The 22,781-nt window shown below is 43.9% G+C and overlaps 1 protein-coding gene across 4 annotated transcripts; it reads left to right on the forward strand.

The window, feature by feature from the left end:
* The first annotated feature begins 962 nt into the window (after positions 1-962).
* ZNF488 (zinc finger protein 488) lies at positions 963-22,762 on the forward strand. 4 transcript variants are annotated; one of them, XM_080401649.1, is made up of 4 exons: positions 963-1,067; positions 15,058-15,280; positions 19,426-19,654; positions 21,566-22,762. In XM_080401649.1, the coding sequence occupies exons 2-4, from the start codon at positions 15,062-15,064 to the stop codon at positions 22,744-22,746; spliced, it is 1,629 nt and encodes a 542-aa protein (XP_080257775.1). In that variant the 5' UTR covers positions 963-1,067; positions 15,058-15,061; the 3' UTR covers positions 22,747-22,762. The 4 variants fall into 4 exon arrangements, with proteins under 4 accessions (XP_080257775.1, XP_080257774.1, XP_080257776.1 ...); XM_080401648.1 differs by having other exon boundaries at positions 977-1,067; positions 1,681-15,280; XM_080401650.1 differs by lacking the exon at positions 963-1,067 and adding an exon at positions 1,447-1,650.
* Positions 22,763-22,781: the final 19 nt, after the last annotated feature.

Here is a 22,781-nt window from a genome sequence, read left to right on the forward strand (position 1 = left end):
CTGCCTGAGCTCAGACGGAACAAACTCCGGAGTTCATCCTCGTCAATCCCTGTAGCACAGAGCGCGGGGAGCGTGGGTCACTCTCTCTCCATTGGGATAAGATTACTCTTTAATTGCAGCGAAAATCCGTCCTTTCAAAAGCATTAAAGGGTTGACGTTTCTTCTCCCGATACAAGCTAATATTCAGATTACATGGACACTAATCAAATAATCCGGGTTATTTCATTTGTCAACATGTTCATAAAAATTTTCTACCAGGCGTTAAAGGCATTTATATGGAACGACATCTTTCAAAAGCAATGTCGCTAGTCCAGGTTTAGGGAATATTTGATTATGACAAGACGTTTGATGGTTTTATTTCACATACCAGCTGTGCCACAAACCGTTTCATACCTCAAACAAATTCCTAATTTTGTATTCTGCGAGTACTTTGTATGAAGAGGTAATTTTCATTATAAGCCGCTCTCATCAATAACCTGCAGCTCCCAGAACAGCCTTACATGCAAAACTGTCATCAGAGGCTCTAAAGGACAAGCGGCGAGCAGGCTCTGCAGGTCTTTTTGTTTGGTTTGGTTCCCCCCTCAACTTCAAAATAAACTCTTTCTGGAGCACCGGTACAAGGGGGAATCCCGTCCACCTCCTGAGCCCCCCCGGCCCCGCGCCCACCCCCGCTGCGGTCCGCAGCCGCTCCCGCGATGGCTTCTGCTTCGGGAAGGGCTCCGCGCCCCCCGCGGGCGCTGGTGGCAGCGGCTCCTGGGGGCGGGGGGGGGCCGGGTGCCGGGGGGAGGCCGGGGGGCAGGCGCTGCGGTAGGCGTTTCCCGGGGTCTGCTCTGGGCGGGGAGCCGTGGCGGGGAGGAGGATGCCGCCGTGCTGGGGCGGTGCGGCGGCGGGGGGCTGCCGGCGCAGCTCTTGGGGGGCCGGGCGGCCCCGGCGGTGGGGTGAGGGCTCCGAGGGGCCTCGGCCGTAGCGGGATCCTGGGGGAGGGCTGCGCCCCGCGAAGCGGGCACGGCGGGGACTCCGGTGCCGGGGAGCCGCTGTCCGCGGACAGCCCGGGGCTGGACCCCCAGGTGAGCGGGGCCGGGGCAGAGGGGGCTCGGCGGGTGGGTGCGGGGCCGCGCCGTGCCTCCCGCCCGGGCTGCGCGGCCCCCCCGGAGCGGGGAAGGGCGGCGGCGGGGGCCCGCGGCGTTCCGGGCCGTGCCGGCGGCCGGTGCGCACCGAGGGGGCGACGGGGCCGGATAGGCGGCCCGAGGGGGCCCCCGACCCGCCCGGGCGCTGCCGCAGCGCCGGGACCTGCCGTACCGGGGCCGGGCTGCCCGCGGGGATTTGCCGGGGAGCAGCGAGGGCACGGGGATGCCCCGTGGTGACCAGTGCTTAACCCCGACCTTGTCACAGCCCGCTCCGATGCGGCGGCGAGGGGCCCCGCGGAGAGCCCCCGGTGCGGCGGGTGCCGTCCTTAGGCTGCCGGGGGGCGATGCGGGGGCGGCTGAGGGCGGAGGGCAGGCGGCGCCCCCCAGCCCCGGGGGCAGCGGCCCTTTCCCTCCCGGCTCCGCTTTGCTCGCCCAGACCCGCCGAGCATCACTCGCCCCTCTATTGCTTCCAGCTCTCCGCAGCTTCCAGCTTCGGCAGGTGATCGCATCGTGGTGGCTTTAGGTACTTACTGAGCGTCTAATTGCTTTTCAGAAATTGATGAACTTTCTTTGGAATTGCTCGCATTGTTATTCTCTGTTTGTATCTAATACAAGGATATCCATGTTCCTTGGCAGAAATTTCCTACTAGTTAAGTAAGTTACAAGCTGTTATTGCTGGCACTTTAAAATGTCACATTGATCTTTACATTTGCAAATCCTTCCATGAAAAGGTTTCTGTAGGAATTCAGTCTAATAGAAATGTTTGAAGCATTTTAATGACTTTATTCTGTGATCCGACAAGTACTAGTTGGGAGAAACGTTAATGAAAACTTGATGGAAGACATTATTTTTACATATTTTAGATTTTTAATATAGTTGCTCTTAAATAAAAAGCAGTTGCACTTATGCATGAAAATCAGAATTTAATAATAAATCGTTGCTCAGGAGCTATCTCTTATTTTGGCTTTTAAAAATGAAAAAAATAGTGTTTGACAGCTCTTGTTACCATGTATTGAATGGTAACTAGGTGATATTATTGATGGTGAACATTATTGAATCGTACTAGAGACAGGGATTTGTTTAGGCAATAAGAAGATTGGGAGATTGAATTTAAGATTTATTTCTTTTCATGTGTGAAACCACACCAAAGCATAAGCTGCTCTTTGAAAAAGCAAAATTGTTCAGTATTTAAGCATTTCAGTATTTCAAAGCAAAGTTGGACTGCCTTGTAGAACTCTGTAGAGATACCACCTTATGAAAAAACCCAGCTTTATAACCATAGAAATATTAGTGTAAAGTCAAAATACTACTTTAGCTTCTATTATCTGAACATAATATAACAGATCAGAAAGTACAAAAATAAATTCAATGTAAAGAATTAGAGATTGTATGGAAAATTTTGCAGAGGGAATTACTTGGCTAGATCCTAGTATGTTATATGCGGATATTTCCATGTCTGTCATGATGTGAATCAGTTAGTATGGTTTTCCTGCAACACAGACATATGTTACTTGCAAATGCTATTAATAAACACCAGGTCAAAGTATTTTGTGGGGGGAACATTATTTTATAAAGTCAGACCTATTTTAATTTACAGAATTCACTTTCCATTAAAAGGTTTCTTTGCTTTACTGTAGTGTCAAATCTGTTGTTTATGTTGTTCCTCACAATTTCACATTTCATGGTGTTCCTCAGCTCAGTTACTTGCTGTTATTGGGATTGACATTATGTAGTAAATTTAGCATTAATGTAAATAAGGTTAATGTAAGTTAATGTTACTTAGTATTGTTGAAGAAATCTCCAGTATTAACCACATGAAATCGAATGCTCTTAGTTCTAAAATGTTTCTCTTCAAATACAGATGAACATGCAAAACCACAGAAGATTATATAGCTGTATGTATAGCTATATGTATAGTTGTTAATGTATATGTGCATGTATATATATGTGTACATATATATATGTATATGCTTGCACACCAATATATTAGTCTCATAAGAAACATTTGAATAGAATAACATTTTTTAAATCAAGAGCTACCAAAAATCAATAGCAGGATTGTTAAACAAGAATGTACCTTATATATATTGAACGTCGATCAGATAACATAATTCTTTTGATTTGTGAAAAGAAGACATGAATGTGAGCTATAAGAGAGAGGAAAAATGATTTGTGACTGTTTTATCAAGTTACACCTTTTCATTCAGTCTGTGTTTGGATTGCGTTGGTGGTTCAGCTGCCTGGCTGGTTGTTCCTGTTTCCTGTGGCTCCGTGTAGGGAATGGTGGTTTTGTCTGCATCGATGCCTGCCTGAAGGAACAAATGCACAAATCTGTGTGAGAACAAATGTGTTAGCACAAGCGCTGTGGTTGGTGGCAATTTGTTAGCACAATTTGCCTTGGTGCCATGCTCCTATTTACGTGAATCAAACGTGGATTTTGCTGAAAGTGGAGACACATATCTGTGTGACAAGTAACTGTTCTACACTATGATGACAGGTGACTAGTTGCCTGCTCTGTTCCCCCTCCCATGGAATAACTTTGTTTCTTTAAAACACGGGTTTATTCTGTGCTTTTTTTGGTGTTAGGAAAGTAAAGGCATTTTTATGTCTGCTTTCTCTCCCTTCCTGGTTGTCCCCTATAAAATTCAAAACTGCTGTGACATTTTGGGGTGTTGTGTCTGTTGCTGAACGGTGAGGAATGCCGGAGTGGCGGGAGCAGAAATCAGACCAAGTCTCCGAGGTGAACACTAGCAGGGTTCAGGTGTGGAATATGAAATACTGTGTGCTCTGAACTGAAATATATCCAAACATTGTACTGCATGTACTATGCAGCTGAAATGATGTTAATTCATAACATTTACGGTCTGAGAATCCTCAAGCCTGGCTGAAGAGTTAAAACATGCTCCCATTATCCTACAGGAGCTCTGTTGTTTAGGTCTTAGGCCTTGAAACCACAAGAGCAAAGCGGTGGATGAAGGTAATGCTTCCATTAGACAGAACAGCTGTAGCCCAGTGAAGAGTCAGCCCTTCAGTACAGTGCCCTGCATGCAAAAATTTAGTCTGTGAAAGCCAGCAGACTACAGAGCTGTACAAACTCCTTTCTATCCACAGGTGGATTGTCTGACTTATGGCTGACTTGTGCAAGCCAGTACCATCCACCAGGGTCCATTAGATCAGCCGCAGTGCCAGACAGAAGCACTAATTCTGCCTCTGGGGCCAGCCCAGCTGGAAGGGGGCATTGACATTTTATGCATCGTGGAGCCAAACTCCTAGACCCAGTCTGTCTGAACCACTGGGAGAGCAGAAAATATACATATTTCATCCTGTCTAATTAGAGCAGGATGGTGTTACTGTTGCTTATTGCCCAGCTGGAAACATCAAGAGCCCTCCCAGTGTCTGCCATGCATTTCTTGGATTCAAGCACTGGGAGGTGTGGAACAGAGACCTCAGCGACTCTGTCACTCATGTTCCACCAGATTGAAACCCTCCAGTTTACCACAAGGTCTGCCAAGCAAAGAAGGCTTCACGTGGAGCTATGCAGGCATGGATGTGTCACACATCCCAGCAAATCAGTATTAACCAGGTTTTCTTGCCATGTGGGATAGTCCATTCCTCTTTCTGCCATGGAAGATGGTGGCAGTAGAAATAGGGTTCAGTGTGGAAATTTCTTAAGAACATAGGGAAGTTTGGTGCTAAGCTGCCATTTGCAAGTCAGTGGGGCTAGAGTACATAACTCTACTGGGACTTGTTCAAATCTCTTTTATTTTTTTCATCAGGCTAGATCTGATGCTCAGTCTCAGGCACTTTGTTCCTAGGCTTTAGGTAAAGAGCGGAAATTGCATCCTTGTGGTGGTCTTGGAGAAGTGATTCAATCTGCATCTACTCTACTTGTCTGTGAGCTATCAGGCATCGTGAGTGAGCCCACTGCAACTTTCCCTTTCCTCAGTGAAAATAAGAAGAAACTTGGAAGATGTTCTTTTAATCTGCATTTCTAAATGGCTGCTGTATTTCACAAGACTTGCTTAAGGCAAATGTGGAGCTTGAGGTATTTACTTATTTCCAAGCAGGGATTTTAGCTCTGTCTTCTTCATTATTCCCACTGAAGTTTGAGAGATTGTTCATAATAAAAAGATTTGGCAGCTTCATGATTCACTAGGCTGGGTATCCAGCCAAGATACAATGATGGCTCATCAAGAGCTGTCAGTTTACATTGCATGTACTGGGGATTTCAGGTGATGGAAGACAGTCTAAAGACCATAGAGCCTTAAAATAGTATGAATTGGAGAACTGCTCCTTGATTATACAACAAAATTGTGAGCACCCCATAAGCTTGGAGGTCTCTGATTCACAATAAAACCTCCAGAAGGAGCCAATTCCTGGAATCTCAAAGCAGACACCAGGCTCTTCACCCTGAGCAGCCTCATGTTGTTTTCAGGGGATGCTAGGCAGCGAGTTTCCCTGCTTCTACCCACTCTTTTTAGGGGTTTGTCAGGTCAGAGTTGTGCAGCTGCTGTACAAGAAGGTATGGTCAAAGCTGGGGATGCCTGGTATGCCAAGGGAAAACCATTTTCATGCGTCAGGCTAGTTCAGTCCCAATTTTATTCCACACTCTTTAGATTCAGTTCATTTTTGCAGTCAGCTAATTCCCCCTTGGTGCATAGTTGTATTTCCTTCTGCTTCTTCCCAGATGCCTAGCTCAGGCAAGCTGCGGGGACGGAGTCGTCCCAGGAGTACAGGGCATATGTTCAGAGCAGCAGTACATCAAGGGCTATGAGGAACTGAGAAGTACTCACAGTATGCCCCAGTTGAAGCCCTGGACAGTAAAAAAAAAATCCAGCCTCCACAGGTTTTATTACCATTATCTCAGTTATTTTATCAGTGCTAACTGGGCTCTTCTTAAGACATAGATGGGAAGTGGCTCACTGGCAGGAAAGGGCCCTCTTTGGATCAGCTGCTCCTTTGCTTCTGTGCAGAATCACTGGGATCCAAATTTGCCACCAGTGAAAAAGGGAGGATGAGAGACCATACCCAAAGCTTGGAAATTCAAGGAGTATTTTCTATGGGCTGTTTCTCAAAGATGGACAAGTTGCTAAACTTGAGGCTCAAAAATAAGTGACATGACTCATGGTTGTTTGTTGTTTGGTTTTTTTTTTTTTTTTTTTTTTTTTTTTTTTTTAATCAACAGCAATTGCTTCCTTTCTAAGGTAATCTAAGGCTTTTGTATACACTGGTTCAGATACAATGGCTGTCTGAGGGGTAGCAAACCCACAGCTCACTTTGTTCATCCCAAACAGACTGGGAATGGGCAGCACATGGCTATATCTGCCTGTTCTCTCCATGTATACTTGTACAATTTTCTTCATGTATGCGGGATTTTCAGCACTATGAAGGAACCCCTTCATGCCCAGAACGAAGCAGCTCCCAGACTGGCACCCAAGCTGAAGCACAGAAATTCTGTCTTGCAGTGGCAGTGAGCTAAAAGAAATGACTTGTTTAGACTTTTCATGCTTTAAAAGAACCTTCTCAGCTTGTGATTTAACAGGTTTAGGAAGCAGGTTGCAGTTTCTTTTAGGATTTATTTTGTGGGTTCTGGAATTACTTATTTTATCTTTTAAAACAAGAATTCTCTATTCCTTTCTTTAATTTCCTGCCAGTTTCCTTCAGTTTTAGTTTTGGTTCTTCTTTGCAGTTCACAACTTGAATGAAAATAAGAATAAAACTTTGCACAGAAGGAAAGGAAATGTCTAAAACCCAGGAAGTGGATTTTCTCACTTTTCCATCTCTGATTCCCTTAGAATTCCCTTCATCTGTTAAGAATCCTCAGTTCCTTATAACAACAGAGAATAATAAATGCTGCAGACAGAAGCACTCTGTCTGCATCAGCTCAATTCCTTTAATATTTGTAGTTTATTGTGCATGACACTGCATGTCTGATCATGGATTCCTCAGACCAACAGACCTCCTATTGAAATCAAAGGCAGTTTTGGCAACGGCTACAGGAGTGCATTGGCATGAAGTCACAGGTTACGCGCTTCAGGGAAAATGCAGTCATGCTTTTTTGTAGAGAGGAGTAAGTTAAAAGGTGGAGTAAATGATGGTTCCAGTATTTATTATTTCTTTTTTCTTTCCTTCAGATTTGTTGACATGGCAAATGCAGAGGCATACGCTTTACATTAATCCCTGCTCTGGAGAAAGTCTGGAGTAGATGTAAGAATGGTTGTGGAGGCTGTGGAATGATGCTTTCCAGGATCAAACATTTTCATTAGTTTTTATGAGTCACTTCGGTGCGGGGTTTTTTTTCCAACTAGGATACTTGCTTTGAAAGTGATAGCACTGTATGCAAATTAATCCACAGATAAAATGGAATGTAAAGGTGAAATCAAGAAGCTATTGACATTAAAAGAAGTCAAATTCTTTTAAGAGAAACAATTTTTATTATCTCCTTCCATTTATGATTGTGAAGAGCTGAACTAACTAATTAAGTTCTGACTGAAAAGGTTCCCCTCTTGCAAAGGTGATTGATTTGTTTTCTTAACACTTGCAAAGTCAATCGTAGTATTATGCAAGGCTACCAGTGCTTTTATGACCACCAAGAAACTCCAAGTGAGGCCACAGTTCCTATGAAAACAGGAGGCAGGGGAGTCCTTGCTCAAACTGGTCTTTCAGCTTTTGGGGATTTGCAGACATTTCTTAGAAGAGCTTGCAGTGACATCTGAAGGCCGTATAGTAGAACATCAGGGATCTGAAAATTAGCTCAGAACTGTTACTATGCCCTTCTCTGGCTTCCCTGCTCTAGGAACATTTTTCTCATGAGCTGAGGGAGCTACGTAAAACTTTTTCAGGAAGGCAGAAGCTGCAACCCTAGTTAGTTAATGGGATGATATGCAAGTGCTAGGAAATAGGGAGAGAGGAAGTTTCTGCAGGGGTCCAGCTTGGAAGAGCATTCGGAGAACCAAAAGATGACTAGCAATTTGTGTGCTGCTTCTGGGAGTGCGCAGGCTGGGAGAGTTGCTGTGAGCACTGTTTCATGCGCTTTTTGATGGAACATCCATAATTGCATAATGCATAGGGAGTTGCCTGCCCACAGGTACTTGTTGTTTGACAGATCTGTCACACTTCTCAGAAATCAAGATGCAAAATCCATCACTCAGGGACATGGTATATGTGTATCAGATACTCTCTGGGGGATGAAGAGTCCATTAAACAGCAAGTCCCTAAATTCATCCATATGAAGAATCTGCATCTGTGACAGATAGAATATGGAGAGTACCCGTTGTCCAACAGGTGATGTGACTCTAGTGTGCTTCTAAAGCACTATAAATATTAATTTTATTTCAGCCTTTCAGAGGCATGTGTGGGTGAGCCCAGAGGGATAGGAACTGCTTATGCAGAACACGAGTGAGAACAGCAGGATGATGTTGCATGAGGGGGATCGTGTCCCTGGGAGGCAGTGGCACTCCCAGCACTGGCGGTTTGAGGCAAACATATCATTGCCTGCATGACACAGAGCTGAAGATATGACCTTCACAAAGAGGCTTGTGACAGAGTTCTGTAAACTTTGCTATTTAGTAGAAGAAAAGTGAATTAGTTAGATGTATGACAGCTAGCAAATCTGTAAGAAATTGGAGCACAGCAGAATTATAGCTCCTTAAAGGAGGTAGCCAAAATGTGGAAATCATTAACATAAGGCAGGAGTAATCAGTTATGTGAAGTCTTGGAGAATTCTCTTGTGATGATCATTTTCTCAGTCCTTCACTCACTGTGAAGAATGTGAGAAATTCACCTACTTCATCCCATCAGAGGAAAATGCCAGGCATTCTAGTATGCTTTCTCCGTTTCTCATCATGACTCTATTTGTAGGTTCTTAATGACTTGATTTAGACTGTGAAGACTGTTGGCAAAGATGTGAGATTTGCATTGAGACAAGATTTAGAATTAAACAAGAGTTAAACTACTGGATTCATGGGTTGGTGTAGAATTCTCATTCAGGTTCAAGTCTGACGTTCCTGAAAACTAAGGAAAATTTGGCAAAACCCAAGAATACTTGGTTGTGGCTGGAGTTTTGTCTTTAGATTATAACCACATGAAAAACATGTAGAGGTTGGTTTAGATCCAAATCAAACTTCCTTCCAAACTGAGGGGCATTTCAGATTTATATTCTGGCCTGCTTGCGCATCATCTTACTTTGTTTTAGCTCATTTCTGTCATCTGCTTGAAGCGTCGCAGGCAGTGCTGCTATATTTCAGCAATGCCAAGCTATGTGCTGGTGCTTTCAAGCTATGAGGTTGCATTGCCTGTTATGCAGCAAGCCTTCTGCACTGCATGCTGCCACAGCTCAGACGCCTGCTGACCCCTCGGAGAATCCAGCAGATGCCCCTCTGGCAGCTGTCGAACCTGACCTTACACACAGTCATTTCTCAGCTGTCTCTGTGTTTGCGACGAGTGGTGGTAGGACTGAAAAGAGCAGAGCTGATTAGGCCCTGGGCAATCTCATGCCTATAGCCCATTGAGATTTACTCCTGTAAAGTATCAATGAGCATTTCACTGGACATACTAGGGGAAGAGCACCGGGCAGATTTAGGCTTGGGATACCGCTAAACTTTCCCGAGCTTTGCTGAAAAGGCACCTCCATGTACATTTTTCAGACACTACCATCCTCAAATCTATGGGACAAAGGTAAAATCTATGTTAGCAAACTTTCTTAAAAAGTGCCATGCAGCCTGGTAAGTTTTTTTAACAGCAACAATGATTAAAAAGTGATTTTTAAAAGTTTGCAGTGTAGAAATGCGTTGCCTAGGTTGTCTGTGTGTGCATGCATGTGTGTACCCTCTTTCATGCTGCAGCTGCTGAGTTGCACAATCCAGCCACAATATTGCAGCGATGCCTGTGAAGCTTTCATAGATACTTAGTTCCCTTCACCTTTTACTCCTGTCGTCTGTGGTCCTTTTATCTCCCTTCAGCTCACCTGTTGTGTTTCCTTTGCTCCACCAGAGTGTTCAGAAAGTAAATCAATTCAATTTCTCTGTCTCCTCTCAAGTCATGTTTCAAGACTCAGTCTTTACTTCTGAGGAGATCAGTGTTTCAGTTCTCCAAGATAAGGGCTGCAGTTACCACACAAGCCCCTACCACCCCTCACCTGTGCAGGAGGCAGGACTTGTTCCAGTACTGTCCTGTGGATGAATCTGCACCTTCCGATGGAGCCCTCTGAATGAGTGCTGGCCCAGGTCAGGACTCCCCCAGGATGCAGCACATCTCTTTGCAGAGGTAGTAGCTCATTTTCGAAAGCTGTGCAGTCATGCTTGCTTGCTGTTACCCCTCAGATGATGAACTTGCCTCTGTTACACAAGCTGAAAGCTCGTCCATGCAGAGGGAAGAGCTTTCTCATGCTGTTAAGAGATGGTAGGAAAAAGATTCACCCTTTTTCTTCTAAAGACATTGCAGAGTGTAACCACTCTCCACTCTAAGTACCAGCAGCACATCTTCAGACTACCTTCTCTGTTTCAAAAAGACAACAATGTCAATTTAAATTACACTCCCTGCCTGACGTAACCATGACCAGACCCTATAAACCCCAGTGCCTTTGGAGGCACCTGGCCTCCTGTCTCAGCAGAGGGTGGCAGAGAGAATGACTCTCTCACAGGAGAGAAGCAACTCATGCCCGACAAGGTACTCGGAAGCTGCAGTCATGCAACACGCTAAGGACACCAGGGACTCGGGGATGTCCTGCTGCTGCTTAGTCTTTGTGTTATACTGAGATGTTACACTAGATGGTGCATTCGACAAATTATTGGAGGAGGTTGATCTCCCCATGCTGAAAGCTCTGGGCACAAGGCTAACGGTTAACAAGCCCATTTGCTGTGTACACATAGTACATCCTTTTCACGACTTTTCAAAAAGTTGACCCTTCTGTGCAAGGGTTGAATGTGACTACAGCTGCCAAGGCATCACTTTGAGACTTTAACATTTATACCTGTAGGTTCTGGGGATTTTTTTGCACGTTACAGATTTTGACTAAGTCACAAGTCACAAGTCACAAGCAAAACATAATGGCATGTTGCATTTGAAGGATGCTCAAGTTTGGATAGAAGAAAGATCTGTTAGAAAATATCTGATATTCCTTATTAACCTGCATTTCCTATCTCCCATCAGTCTAGGCAAATTAAATGGAACTGAGGACATGCATACACTGATTTGTCTGCTGGAGAATAAATATTTATTTACCCTATGGCCAGATACCTTTGCCATAGGGCAGCGTAGCAAAAAAATTGGTTAGGTCAGGTCACTTAAAGAATTACCACCAAAGAGTTGAGTGAAATAAGTTTAATATGAATTTGTGGAAATGTGACTACACAAGATTCGATGGCAAGGCTCACTCTATTACTTACTACATGGAGTAAATGCACAGAGATAAATCAAGTTGAAAGTGAGTCATATCAAAGCCGTAAGAGGGTAAAGGAGATCCTCCTGCTGAGTCACGAGGTTTGGAGCAGACTCCCCCTTCTAAACTCTCACAGAGTTTGGGTGCGGCTGGGTCTATTCCTAGTCTCAGACTTGGACAACGGATTGGATCTAAAGGGAAGAGGCAGAGGGCAAGGGGGAGGAGAGATTTTGTTCACAATTCAAGATTACCTGTAAGATTTTAGCTACAAAGCAGTGAGATACTTTTTGTTTTAAATCACAAAAAATAACCTAACTACTTCAAGCTTGCAATGCGTATTATAACAACAGTATACCTGTTAAAAATTTGCCTCCAAGTTCAGTGAAATACATCAAATGCCTTTTGCATTCCTCAGCGGTTGAAGGGTTGAGCCTGGAGGAGCAGGGGTATCAGCCCAGGCCCCATCATCGACTTTGCACGCCGGTCCCCCTGTTGTCACAGACTTGGTGGTTTGTGAGCTCTGAGTGGCGTCCCGCTCAGAGGGGGATGCTGGGCACAGCCTGCTGCGGTCCAGGAGAGCTCAAGGGGTGTCACTTTAGGACGGCTGTTTATAGGGCTGTGAGATGGTTGGCTTTGGTCATCAGCAACCTGGCTGCAACCCGAGTTGGTAATTTTCTCAAAAATTCCAAGAACACTGTTACCATTCCACTGGGTGTACCACTGAGGCTGCAATCAGGCAGGAGTGTTCCAGGGCTGCCAGTGAAGAAGCGCTTGTCTCCGTTCTTCTTCCCTGCTTTGGCCAGTCCATGGGAGTTCCAGCACAGGCAGTGCCATTCTCTGCCCTAGTCGAGTAAGAGTTACTGGTACAGTGAAGGGGTGCTTAACTGCCCAACTCATGACTCAAGGCGCTGAGGCCTTGTTGGCAGCTCCCGGGGTGGTAGAACAGCCCAGAGCAGGGGAGAAGTGCACCCCCATCGGCAGTGCTCCTCATGAGGAGTGATGGCTTCCCACTCGCACGCCAGCAGGGAGGCTTAGCCTGCAGCAGTGGGACAGTGTGTACGGGCAGTGCCTCCTGTGCCCAGGGGATTTGTCCTTGCCCTTCCCTTTGGGTGTGTGGAAGCCCTTCTGTATGCAGGGTTTGGGACAGGGGAGTAGGCAGCACAGCAAGCGGTACACAAATGGCTGGTAACTGCTGCCACCTTCACCAAGGAGCTCCCAGGAGCTGCCCAGGCTGGAGGTGTGGGCTCTGCCTGTGCTCTGGGAGCTGGTGGTTGCAGACCAACCTTGCAGAGCGCTAAAGCATGTCCTGCCCCGGGTGAATCTTTCTGTTGTGGCCGAAATCACTAGATGGTGCTGTTACACGTGGATCTTAGGAGCTTTTCTTGGGTATCTGCACGTTCTGAGTCTTGGAGAAATGCTTTGTGTTAGGGTTGGGTTTATGGTCTTCTTTGAAAAGCTGCTGCAATAGAGGAAAGTAGCAGGCAGCGTAGGTAGCTTCTTCAGACCCTTGCATCTGTGCTTGGGCTGAGATTTCTGGAGGAAGAGGCCGATTGCTGACAGGTAGCACCCACCCTCTTCCCAGGGGAAGCGTGCGTGCCCAGAGCCAGCATCCTTCCCCAGCTGTGAGGGCCCTGGCTTCTGCTTCCTCTGGATGACAGCAGTGTGCCAAGGCACAGCATTCTCTGAGTTTACATGGAGAAATTCAGGTGAATTTCATAGGAAAATAAATCTTAGTAAGAGGAGTTGTCTTCTAGGCTCATAAGTGGGTAAGTAAAATAATGTCAACAAAGATTAAGAGTTCCCTGAATGTGAATTATTTAGAATAGCAACTGGCTCAGGTTATAATTTATTTCTAAACTTTTTCTTATTTAGAGAGAGTTTTAAGCATTTTAGACCTCAAATTTATTTTATGATTGGTTTTTGGGTTTTGTTTTATTTGAAATAAATTGACTGTTTACATTTATTAAAAAATGATATGTAGTTTAAATGGAAATACACACATACACATGAATATCATTGCATTTGTTTAGGTAGATTTGATATATTGTAGAATTGTATACATAGATCCTATCATTCTGTTGTCATACCAACAGTAACTTTAGGAGATTATTGGGAAACCAGATAATGAAACTCACCATTAACAGAAAGCAGAAACCAAATTTATCCTTCTTTGAGCAACTAATCTCTGGCAAGCCTCCCAACCTTTTTTTTTACCTTTTATGTTCCACTCTTTGCCTTGGTTGTCTGACTTAGCCCTTCATCCTTCAGATGTTTACTACTTACTGAATATGTAACCACGTATTTTAATATTTCCAGGGTAGGGCCATAGACCTTGCCGACCAGGAAGAAATTATACTGGATTAACTATAGTGATTTAGAAATTGATTTAGTTAAATCAGTGCAACTCTCCTGAGCACTTTATATCACTTCAGTTTAAGTCATGAGTCAGTGAGTAACAAATCAATTCTGTTGGCAGAGAGTGAGAAAGATTAGAATGGAACTTCAGCCCTTCTATCTCAGTATTTATTAGGCTAAGACCTCTTCAGGGCTTGTTGCTGTTCTCTTTAATTTTCTCTGCCTAATGGACCTGATCCAGCTCTTGATGGCATAAATGAAGGTTTTTCCATGACCTCCAGCTGGGAGCTGGAGGTGGCAATATCTTTATTAAAAATGTAGAGAAGCTTAGAATGACAAATAACTCAAACTTGCCTCTTCACTGTATGCAGAGTTCTCAGATAGTGGCTCATATTGTAGAAATCACCTCTGCTCTGAAAAATGTAATATTCTATATTCAGGGCAGAAAAAATTGTCCTCTAAAGACAGCAAACTCTACTAACATTATGCAAAGAGTATCACCATGCAAAGAGCCATAGTTGGGTGAGATTTTCTGAACAGCAGCAGATAAGTAAGATCTCACATGTATTTTGAGATGGGATGAAATTAATATTTTTGTCAGTCTCCACAGATTTTGTGCATTCAGGTTAGATAGACTTGGGACTCAGGTTATTCCTGGTTTTGTACTGGCTTAACCAGAAACTAGACTGATGTCGCACACTCAAATCAAAAAACACAGCTTTTTCAAAATGCACTTCAAGAAATGCTTGGGGTTCTTTGTGTGTGTATGTGTTCTGCTTCTCTACCTTTCTTCACACTTCTACAAACTACTACAAATAAGTAAGAAGGATATCTAAGAATATGCTGAAAAAGAATAAGTTGAGTTCCACCCACTGAAAATTTTGCTTACTGTTCCCAAAACTTCTTATTCCTGGCTGTGGAGAGTAGCAGTGTAGCAGGAGTTGAACTCTTGGAGTGCCTGCCTATTCCAGAAAAGAGTAACTCACTTGTTTACAAACCTAAGATTTTGGTTTAGTGCAAAGTTATTTTTTGCTTTCTGAACTGGATGCTAGTATAGCTGTAAACTTTGTAAGCAAAAATGTCCTGGCATGCTCTTAAAATGCACCTACAGCTCCTGGAAGTCTTTACATTGTAAGTAGTGATGCCCCCTTCCACTTCCATCTCTAGTCCAAATGTGATTTCTTGTTTATTTTACAGGTTTATGATGGAACTTACATCTTTGCCTAAATTCCTTTGGACAAGTGACAACAAACTTCTGCATCACCATTTTCCGGACATATTGGCTACTGTTCATACCACACAAGATATTCCTGAAGAAGTTGTTTTTGGACCATGCATGCTCCAGAACACCCTGCTGGACACTGTAGCTTTTATTGCTCTCAAATGTTCTGAGAGAAGGAACATCCACTATGTATTTAAGGTAGGAGGAAGCAGCATTTAATGTTAATCATATAAAAAAGGGTTACACCATCCCTGAGAAGGTAACTTTGCTGAGGGGCAGATTTTTGGGTTTTTTTCAGCACAACTAACAGCTCCTTCGAAAGGGGAAGCAGTGCCTTTCTGGTTTATGAGCTGTAGACTGGAGGGATCTCAGTGAAAACTGTTTCTTTTGCAGGAAGAATACGACCCACTTCTGTGCTGACATTTGATGGCCTGCTTCAGCACTGACCGGGAGTAGGAGGAAAGATGGACAAGTAGTTTAGAAACTTCATACTTTTGTTTCGTCCTTACAAAGGACACAGGAGGCTTATCAGGAGGTGTGGCACCCTGTAAAAGCAGAGAGGGAAGACTGTGGCATTGTACCGATTCATGCAGGTGGTACATTCACAGCACTTACTGACAGATCTGAGCAAGCGTTAACCCAGTTTCCTCAATTATCCATAAAAATAAAGCACGATGGCAGTGACCTCAGGCTGGATGAACTCTAGAAGATATCAGCCAGGCAACTAGTCCTCACAATCTTCAGGCAGCCACAACTTACAGCTATTAGTACACGGACCTCCGAAAGCTACCTTCGGTATGCTTGTCTGTGTTACAGCTGCACTTTTCATTGCAGAGAAGCTACAGAGAGATGTCTGTGAAACAAAAGGAACTGTCCTGTAGGGAAAGTCAGAAACCCCAAGACTGTGATTGAGTGTTAATTCTCCAGCTCTAGTTCCCATTTTTTTTTGTTCCCTAGCCCCTGTTTATCATAACATTTTCATCGGGACAATGCATATTTCTCATGCTGGCCTCTTACCTCGCTTTTCTGGGTCTTGGAGTGCATTTCAGTCACCGTTGGTCCAGGTGAAGACAGGGAGGTAGTGTTTTACGAAGGCAAGCAAGTTTCTCACACACTGTGGCATGGATGGATCTGGGAGAGATCCAGGTTCTGCTAAGATTTCTGTGTTCTGGAGAACAGAAATCCCAGGGAGTATGTGTAATATGGAAGATGCAGCTGTTGCGAGATACCTGTTTTGACACCTTTGCTTTAAACAAATTAAGAAAAAGAAGAGGCTTCAGGGTTTTTCTGACTGTTTGTTTGAGTTTCCAGCAGAAGGTTGCTTGCTTGTGCAGTGTTATTAGTACTCCAGGAGAACTGCAAGCTCTTTGGAGAAAGATCTCTCCTGAAAGGAGGCTTTATTTATGGAATATTTCTGTATTCCTCCTGGGAGTTTTGGAATGACTGTAGACTCAAGAAAGAGCCTCAAAGGGTTTCTACATTGGAGGAGCCCCCCAGAGGGATGACTTTAGTGTTTTGCTACATTTGAGCAAAGTAATTGTTATGCAGCCATGAAATTGGATGCCTGAATTGGCTCAGATCTCTGTCTTTTGGCAGTAAATACATAAATTCCGTGCAAGTAGCTGTTTCAGATGCAATCGGTGGTCCCATATCCTGTTAGGTACTCATAAAAAGTAAACCTTCCAGAAATCAGGAACTATTGTTAAGCTCCTAAGTCTGTGTGTAGACAACTAAACAATTCAATCATGATAATACGTTGTTATCATGGCACTGAGGTGCAAAACAAGAAATGGGTTTTGATATGCTGGCTATGCTACATACACAATACACACAGTAGTAATTTGGCAAGTGGGTTCTTTGTAGCTGAAGTGCATGTTCATCACAGTTCGGCAGCACTCCTGCAAGGCTTTGGGAATACTATTTTTAACAACAGTTTCCTCATCTTGAACTTGCATGTTTAGCACAAAAGGGAGCTCTGTGTTTCTTCTCTCATCCTCTTGGAAAACCTGATTTGAGCTCCTTGGGCCAATTTGTGTGCTTGGGCAAAGAAAATGCCTTGGCCGCCATTGGCACAGGTGGCTCTTTCTGACCAGTCATTTATCTCAGCAAAGGAAACTGGCCCCTGACAAAGCTACCTGTCCCACTGAGGTCCTCTGCCCCTTGCATTTGGTGGGTTCCAAGGAAGAGTCTTGTTTTCTCCCTTCTCCTCCAGCCTCGTTCAAGTCAAGGAAGCCACATAGCCTCCATAGTCCAGCTGTGATTGACCTTGTTGGGCCGTGAAGCTTTTACCTGATACATGGTTGCAAAGGATTCATCTGAGGGATGGCCATCTCCAGAAGAGAGTGGACTTGCAGTGTTTGTAGTGTCTTTAAACACATGGGAAGACCGAAGCTGGAGCATGCTTCTACTTGACAGCACCCAGACCTTATGTTCTGTCCTTTACTCCTCTTCACTTTCTTTAAGCTCTCCCAGCTCTTTCCTTGGCACTCTGGTTCCTGGAGCAGCTGTGTTCCCTTTGACTTTGCTTAGGGCATTGGGTGGATGCTTGGTATTTCTGAAACACAGAAACTAATAAATGACAGCCTCTGTCATAGCTATTAGTTACAACCACTGTGTGTGGGTGGGTGTGCTTGTGTCACTGTCAGACTTTTGTATTTCTCAATCATTGTTAATTACTATGGCGTTTAGAGAGAACTAGTTGCAGGGCATGCTGATTTATTTTCTATTTTATTCTTATTAACTCTTACCCTATTTGTCCCTTAATGTTTCATTCTTGTATGGAGCTACTAATCTGCTCATACTTTTTATGGTAGGTAATAGTCGGACAGAGTTAAAAACAGAGAAAGAAATAACCAAAATACTGTTTCTGATACCAAACACGAACAAGTGGCTGCCTTGCAATTAGTGAAAAACAAAGAGCTATACATTGCTTGGGGTGAAATTTAGATCATGCTTGTCACTGGACATTTTTCATTTCCAAACTTCTTCCTTTCTAAACAATGACTGAGTGCTTCAAAAATTAGTTGAGGCTTTTTGTGCATGTAAATGTTGCCCTTGATCGCCCTGTGTTTCAGCCTCCAACCTATGAAAATCTTCCTCATCTTTCAAATACTGCAGAGGACGTAGATCTGCTGTGGTAAACACCAAGGAAAAACCTATAAAAAACCAAATAATTCCCTGTTCAGAGCAAATGCAGTAAAGTAAGATGAGAGCCACACACTGAATGAGGAAGACAAAGCCAAATGTTTTGTAGCTGTATTATTTCTGGAGCATGGTCAATCTGTGAGTAAATGAGTCAAGAGTCCTGTGGAGAAAAGAGTATATGTGAGTGAAGATTGTGCTGTAATATACACACAGAAGGGAAATTTAATTTGAGCAGTAGACTTAATATTATTTTTTTGACTTCTGAGTGCCTGACCTTGCAACCAAAACAACATTTTTTAACTTAATTTGTTCAGTATTTCTGAATGCACACATACTGAAAGTAAATCAACCCCTCCCAACTCTGAGAAATAATTTATTGAAAAATAGTATTCTGCTGAGTTTTTTTCTGTTTAGATACCTTGAAATGAATGTAATCAATTTATTAAAGGCAGGAATAGGAATGTATAATTTTATTTCTGAAAAAGGAAAGAGATCCTGCAAGTGCTTCTTATTTGTATTTATTAAAATCTAATTTTTATGTAATCTATCCAAACATTTATATATGCAGATGTTGTCTCCTTGGGGTGTTGAATCAAATAACCAAGATTATTCTTGCACCTCCTGATCCATACCCTCTCATGTCAGTGAAAAACTCCACACGCAACTGCCCAGAGTGTGTGTTTCTTTCCAGGCTCACACTGCACTGATCCAGGGGTCTGCACATCTCATGCCCTGCAGACCATAGTGCTTGCACTTCTCCTGACTCAATATCCCATTTTCCCGTGGGACTGAGATCCCTGCTTGCAGAGGAGCACACCTTACGTACCTCTGTGATCCACGCCTGATACAGTCCCGTGGGACAACCTTCATCAGACAGAGGACATCATCCTTGCCATGAGTGAGCTAGAGACTGACAAACATACGAGCCCTGGCATTGCCATGAGATGTTAAGTGTAAACATCGGTGTCTCCTCTCTCCCATGCAGCTGTATTCCCAGAGCTCCAGCGCTCACACTAGGGAAGCCTTCTCCCTATGATGACTTTGGATGACTATGGTGACCCTGGTGTATGAATTGGGCTCACAGCTTTGGCATACTGGCTCTGTGTGAGGCAGAAAACAGGCTTTGGTCTAGAATTTGATGGAAATCTATTTTGCATCCCAAGACCTGAAACTTCCCTTTTTTGTGTCCTGTCTCACAGGTAGATGTTACGTCTGTGCACAGTCCCACAGGACTGCCTTGGATGAGACTTGTACAAGCAGCTGCCAATAGCAAGGAGCAGAACCTGGAAGCTTACTTAGAAAACAGTCAGTTATATTATCGCTCTACCAGGAAAATCAACAAAAACGAGGAACTCCTTGTCTGGTATGATGAGGAGCTTTCCTGCCTCCTGGGTTTCAATGAAATAAAAGCTCAGAGTCCCCACAATGGTAAGTACCTAACTGCTGACTGCAGGGGTCAGTGAGCACTGAAGCAATTCTGCAACTTCTTTAGTATGCAATAATCTTGTAATACAGGAAATAAAACCCGTCTAAATCCTTAGCCAGTCAGCTAAGAGAAAAGACCTTCTGCTTTGGGGATTGAGCTGGTGGCGTAGAGCAAGAACAAACTTGCAGTTCTCAGTGCCATTGTCATTGCTACTTTCTAGCAGAGGATGGTGCGCCCGTGACTAATGCTGAAATTTTTGAGCTGTGTAATGAAAGTCTATGCACCTGACTACCTTGGAATCTAAAAGCCTCAAATACCAATTGGAAACATGCCTTTTTTAGCTCCTTGAGGAATCAGGTATAGGCTAGTGTTCAGCTTTAATCTTGTAAATGAAAAAAACACTAGTACTTAACCACCCAACCAGTACTGCATACAGCACAGTCTGCCTATTTAGAGTGGGACACAGTGGGAGTGAGAAAAAGGGCATGATTTTAATTCTGAGATGTCACTAGAAATTTATGGATTTAAAAGAAATTGACTTAGAAATTGTTGAAAAAAACCCCCTAGATTATGGAGAGACCAAGCAAATCACTGTCAGGTCTATGACAGGGTTGACTCCAGCTGTCATTTGCTCCACTAACTTTGATCTAGTTAGATTGGAACAAACCCCTTTCTACATTCCCTTTGGCTGGTTTAAACACAGTTGGTTAGTAAAGGTGTAGATTGGTAAGAGTATGAGTTGGTAAATGTATATGGTAATGTACTTGCCTGTAAATTAATATTAAATTAATATAGACACATTTATAGCAGGAACCCACTAAATAATTCTAACCGATTTCAGTGTATTCTGTTAGCTTTTGTGTAGACACACACTGTCAGCCCTTCAAATTTACCAGGGCAAAGTGTTACCTACACAAGAAACACTGTATCTAGACTCAGGACTTTAAACTAGGAGGTATAATGTTCCACCCAAATCAGCAGCCTTATTTTCTTGTAAGAAGTTCAGTTTCGGTAGTCTGGGAAGCGATCTAAGCTGTGGTGAGCCTACAAATTAGGGGGTTGTAGTTCTGCACAGCCAATGTATGAACTTGTCTGCATATCCCAGGCCTCAGGTGGGGTCTGGCATCATGTGCATTTAAAAATTCCTGTGTGTTGTGAAATAGTGTAGCGTGGATGCTGTTTGCAAAGGTTAGGATGTGCCATATGTGTCTCGGTCCCTGAATTATGTACCATCTATTCATGGGCAATCAATCGTTCCGATGAATCAGAGATGCAGTACATCCGAAGGCCAGAAGGAAATGGTGTTCCCCATTCCTCCTGCCCACCGCTGCCACTGTTTCACTTTGAACATTATTTTCTGTGCCTTAAGACAACAGCAGTTTGCCAAACGGGCACGAGTAAGGGCTTCAAGCATTATAGTCAGATGATTTGTGAAAGGTATTAAACTTCTGGAGTATCCTATGCAGAAAAAGAGGCTCATGTCAAAATCTTTGAGTCCAGGTCTAAAAGACATTATTGTTTGGGTACACAGAATTTAACATTCAGCCTGTATTAAAGCCAGTGACTGACATAGGAAATGTAGACCAAAATCTGGGTTCAGACCTCAAATTATTATAAAATCCATATGGTTTTATCTAGAACGTTGTGTACTGGCCATTTTAGGTAATACAAACTTGACTTGAAAATCTAAATGAAAGCATTTCTGCAAGTAGCACGTGGACGCAAATATGAGTGAACCATTTTCCACAGCAGCAAGGGACCTGATTCTGCACTGGCATTAGCTTTAACGTGTAATCTTGTATGACACAAGGGATGTCTCTGGTGTTTTGTTTGTGTTAATGACAAGGTCAGGATCAGCATCCATACATGATTCTACCTTTGCAAAACTTATCATCTGTTGTCTGTTTCTGCAGAGTTGAGATGCCAAGAATGTGACCGAGTCTTTAAATGTGAGCATACCTATCTCTCCCATGTCCGCTTCCTATGTGCCCCAGAGAAGAGCACCCTGCTATGGAAAAACTTTCAGAACCCTAAGACTGAAAAGAGCAACTTATCTGAGCAGACCACGAATTTCCACAGCCTGGCAAGGGATCTAGAGGTCAAAATGGCAGCTTGTAAAGATGATGCCCGTGGTCTCACAGGAGAAAGAAGAGCAAAATCTGAGGAGGCTGAGAACAACAGGAGCAGGAAGACTGTGTTGTTGGAGAAAACCAATAATCTGAGTGAAGAACATAACTGTGGGGGCAAGGAAGAAGCTGGGGGAGAGCATGTATTGGCTGGCTCTTTCTGGAAGCTTAGTTCAGGAAGGCAGTCAGTTAGGAGGGATGCTTTAGATCAGAAGCAGAGTGCTTTCACCGAGGTCAGGAGGATGAAGGAGAAGGTGAGGAACGAGAGACTGAAGGAGCCAGAACAGGAAGATAGCACGGTTCCCCTCGGTAAAGAGCAGGTATCGAAGGAAGTGTTGCTGAACTCCTCTGGTAGTGCATTCTCCTTTGTGTGGCCCACTAGAGCCCGAGGAGAACAGAAGAGTGCTTTCAGCAAACCCAGTAAGTGTCTAACAGAAAGAGCTGCGATAAATTCTTCTCATCCCATAAGTGAGTCACCAAAGAGCCTGGGGGAGCTGTCTGGCTTCATTGCCACCACAGACATTATGTGCTGCAGCACTCTTCTCAATTCCAAGTTCTTTGTCAGTGATTTGTGTAATGCTCAAATGCTGCAGACAAGCATCACTCGGAGCAATGTTTTCCCATATACCTCAGAACCATGGCCCAAGCAAGCAGGAGGACAATTACAAAACACAACCACCACTACTTCTTCTTCTTCCTCCTCCTCCTCCTCCTCTTCCTTGACTCTTCTTCCTCCCACCTTCATGTCCTTTGGAGTGGCTGCCCAGAACTGGTGTGCCAAATGCAACCTGTCCTTTCGCATGACATCTGATTTAGTCTTCCACATGCGGTCACATCACAAAAAAGAATACTCCTCAGCTGAATCCCAGTGCAAGAGGAGGCGAGAAGAGAAGCTAACATGCCCCATTTGTCATGAGTACTTCCGAGAACGCCATCATTTATCCCGGCACATGACTTCTCATAATTAGAGCTGTGCAGAAAGATGTCACCAAGTGACTGGGCA

Source organism: Falco punctatus (genome assembly GCF_963210335.1).
Source record: "Falco punctatus genome assembly, chromosome: 9".
Lineage (NCBI taxonomy): Eukaryota > Metazoa > Chordata > Aves > Falconiformes > Falconidae > Falco > Falco punctatus.

Bases quoted from the DNA above. Each gene is read 5' to 3' on its own strand.
- ZNF488 (XM_080401648.1), top strand. From the start codon at position 15,002: ATGCCCCCTTCCACTTCCATCTCTAGTCCAAATGTGATTTCTTGTTTA. The intron at 15,281-19,425 runs GTAGGAGGAAGC...CCTGTCTCACAG, and splicing joins ACATCCACTATGTATTTAAG to GTAGATGTTACGTCTGTGCA. The intron at 19,655-21,565 runs GTAAGTACCTAA...CTGTTTCTGCAG, and splicing joins AGCTCAGAGTCCCCACAATG to AGTTGAGATGCCAAGAATGT.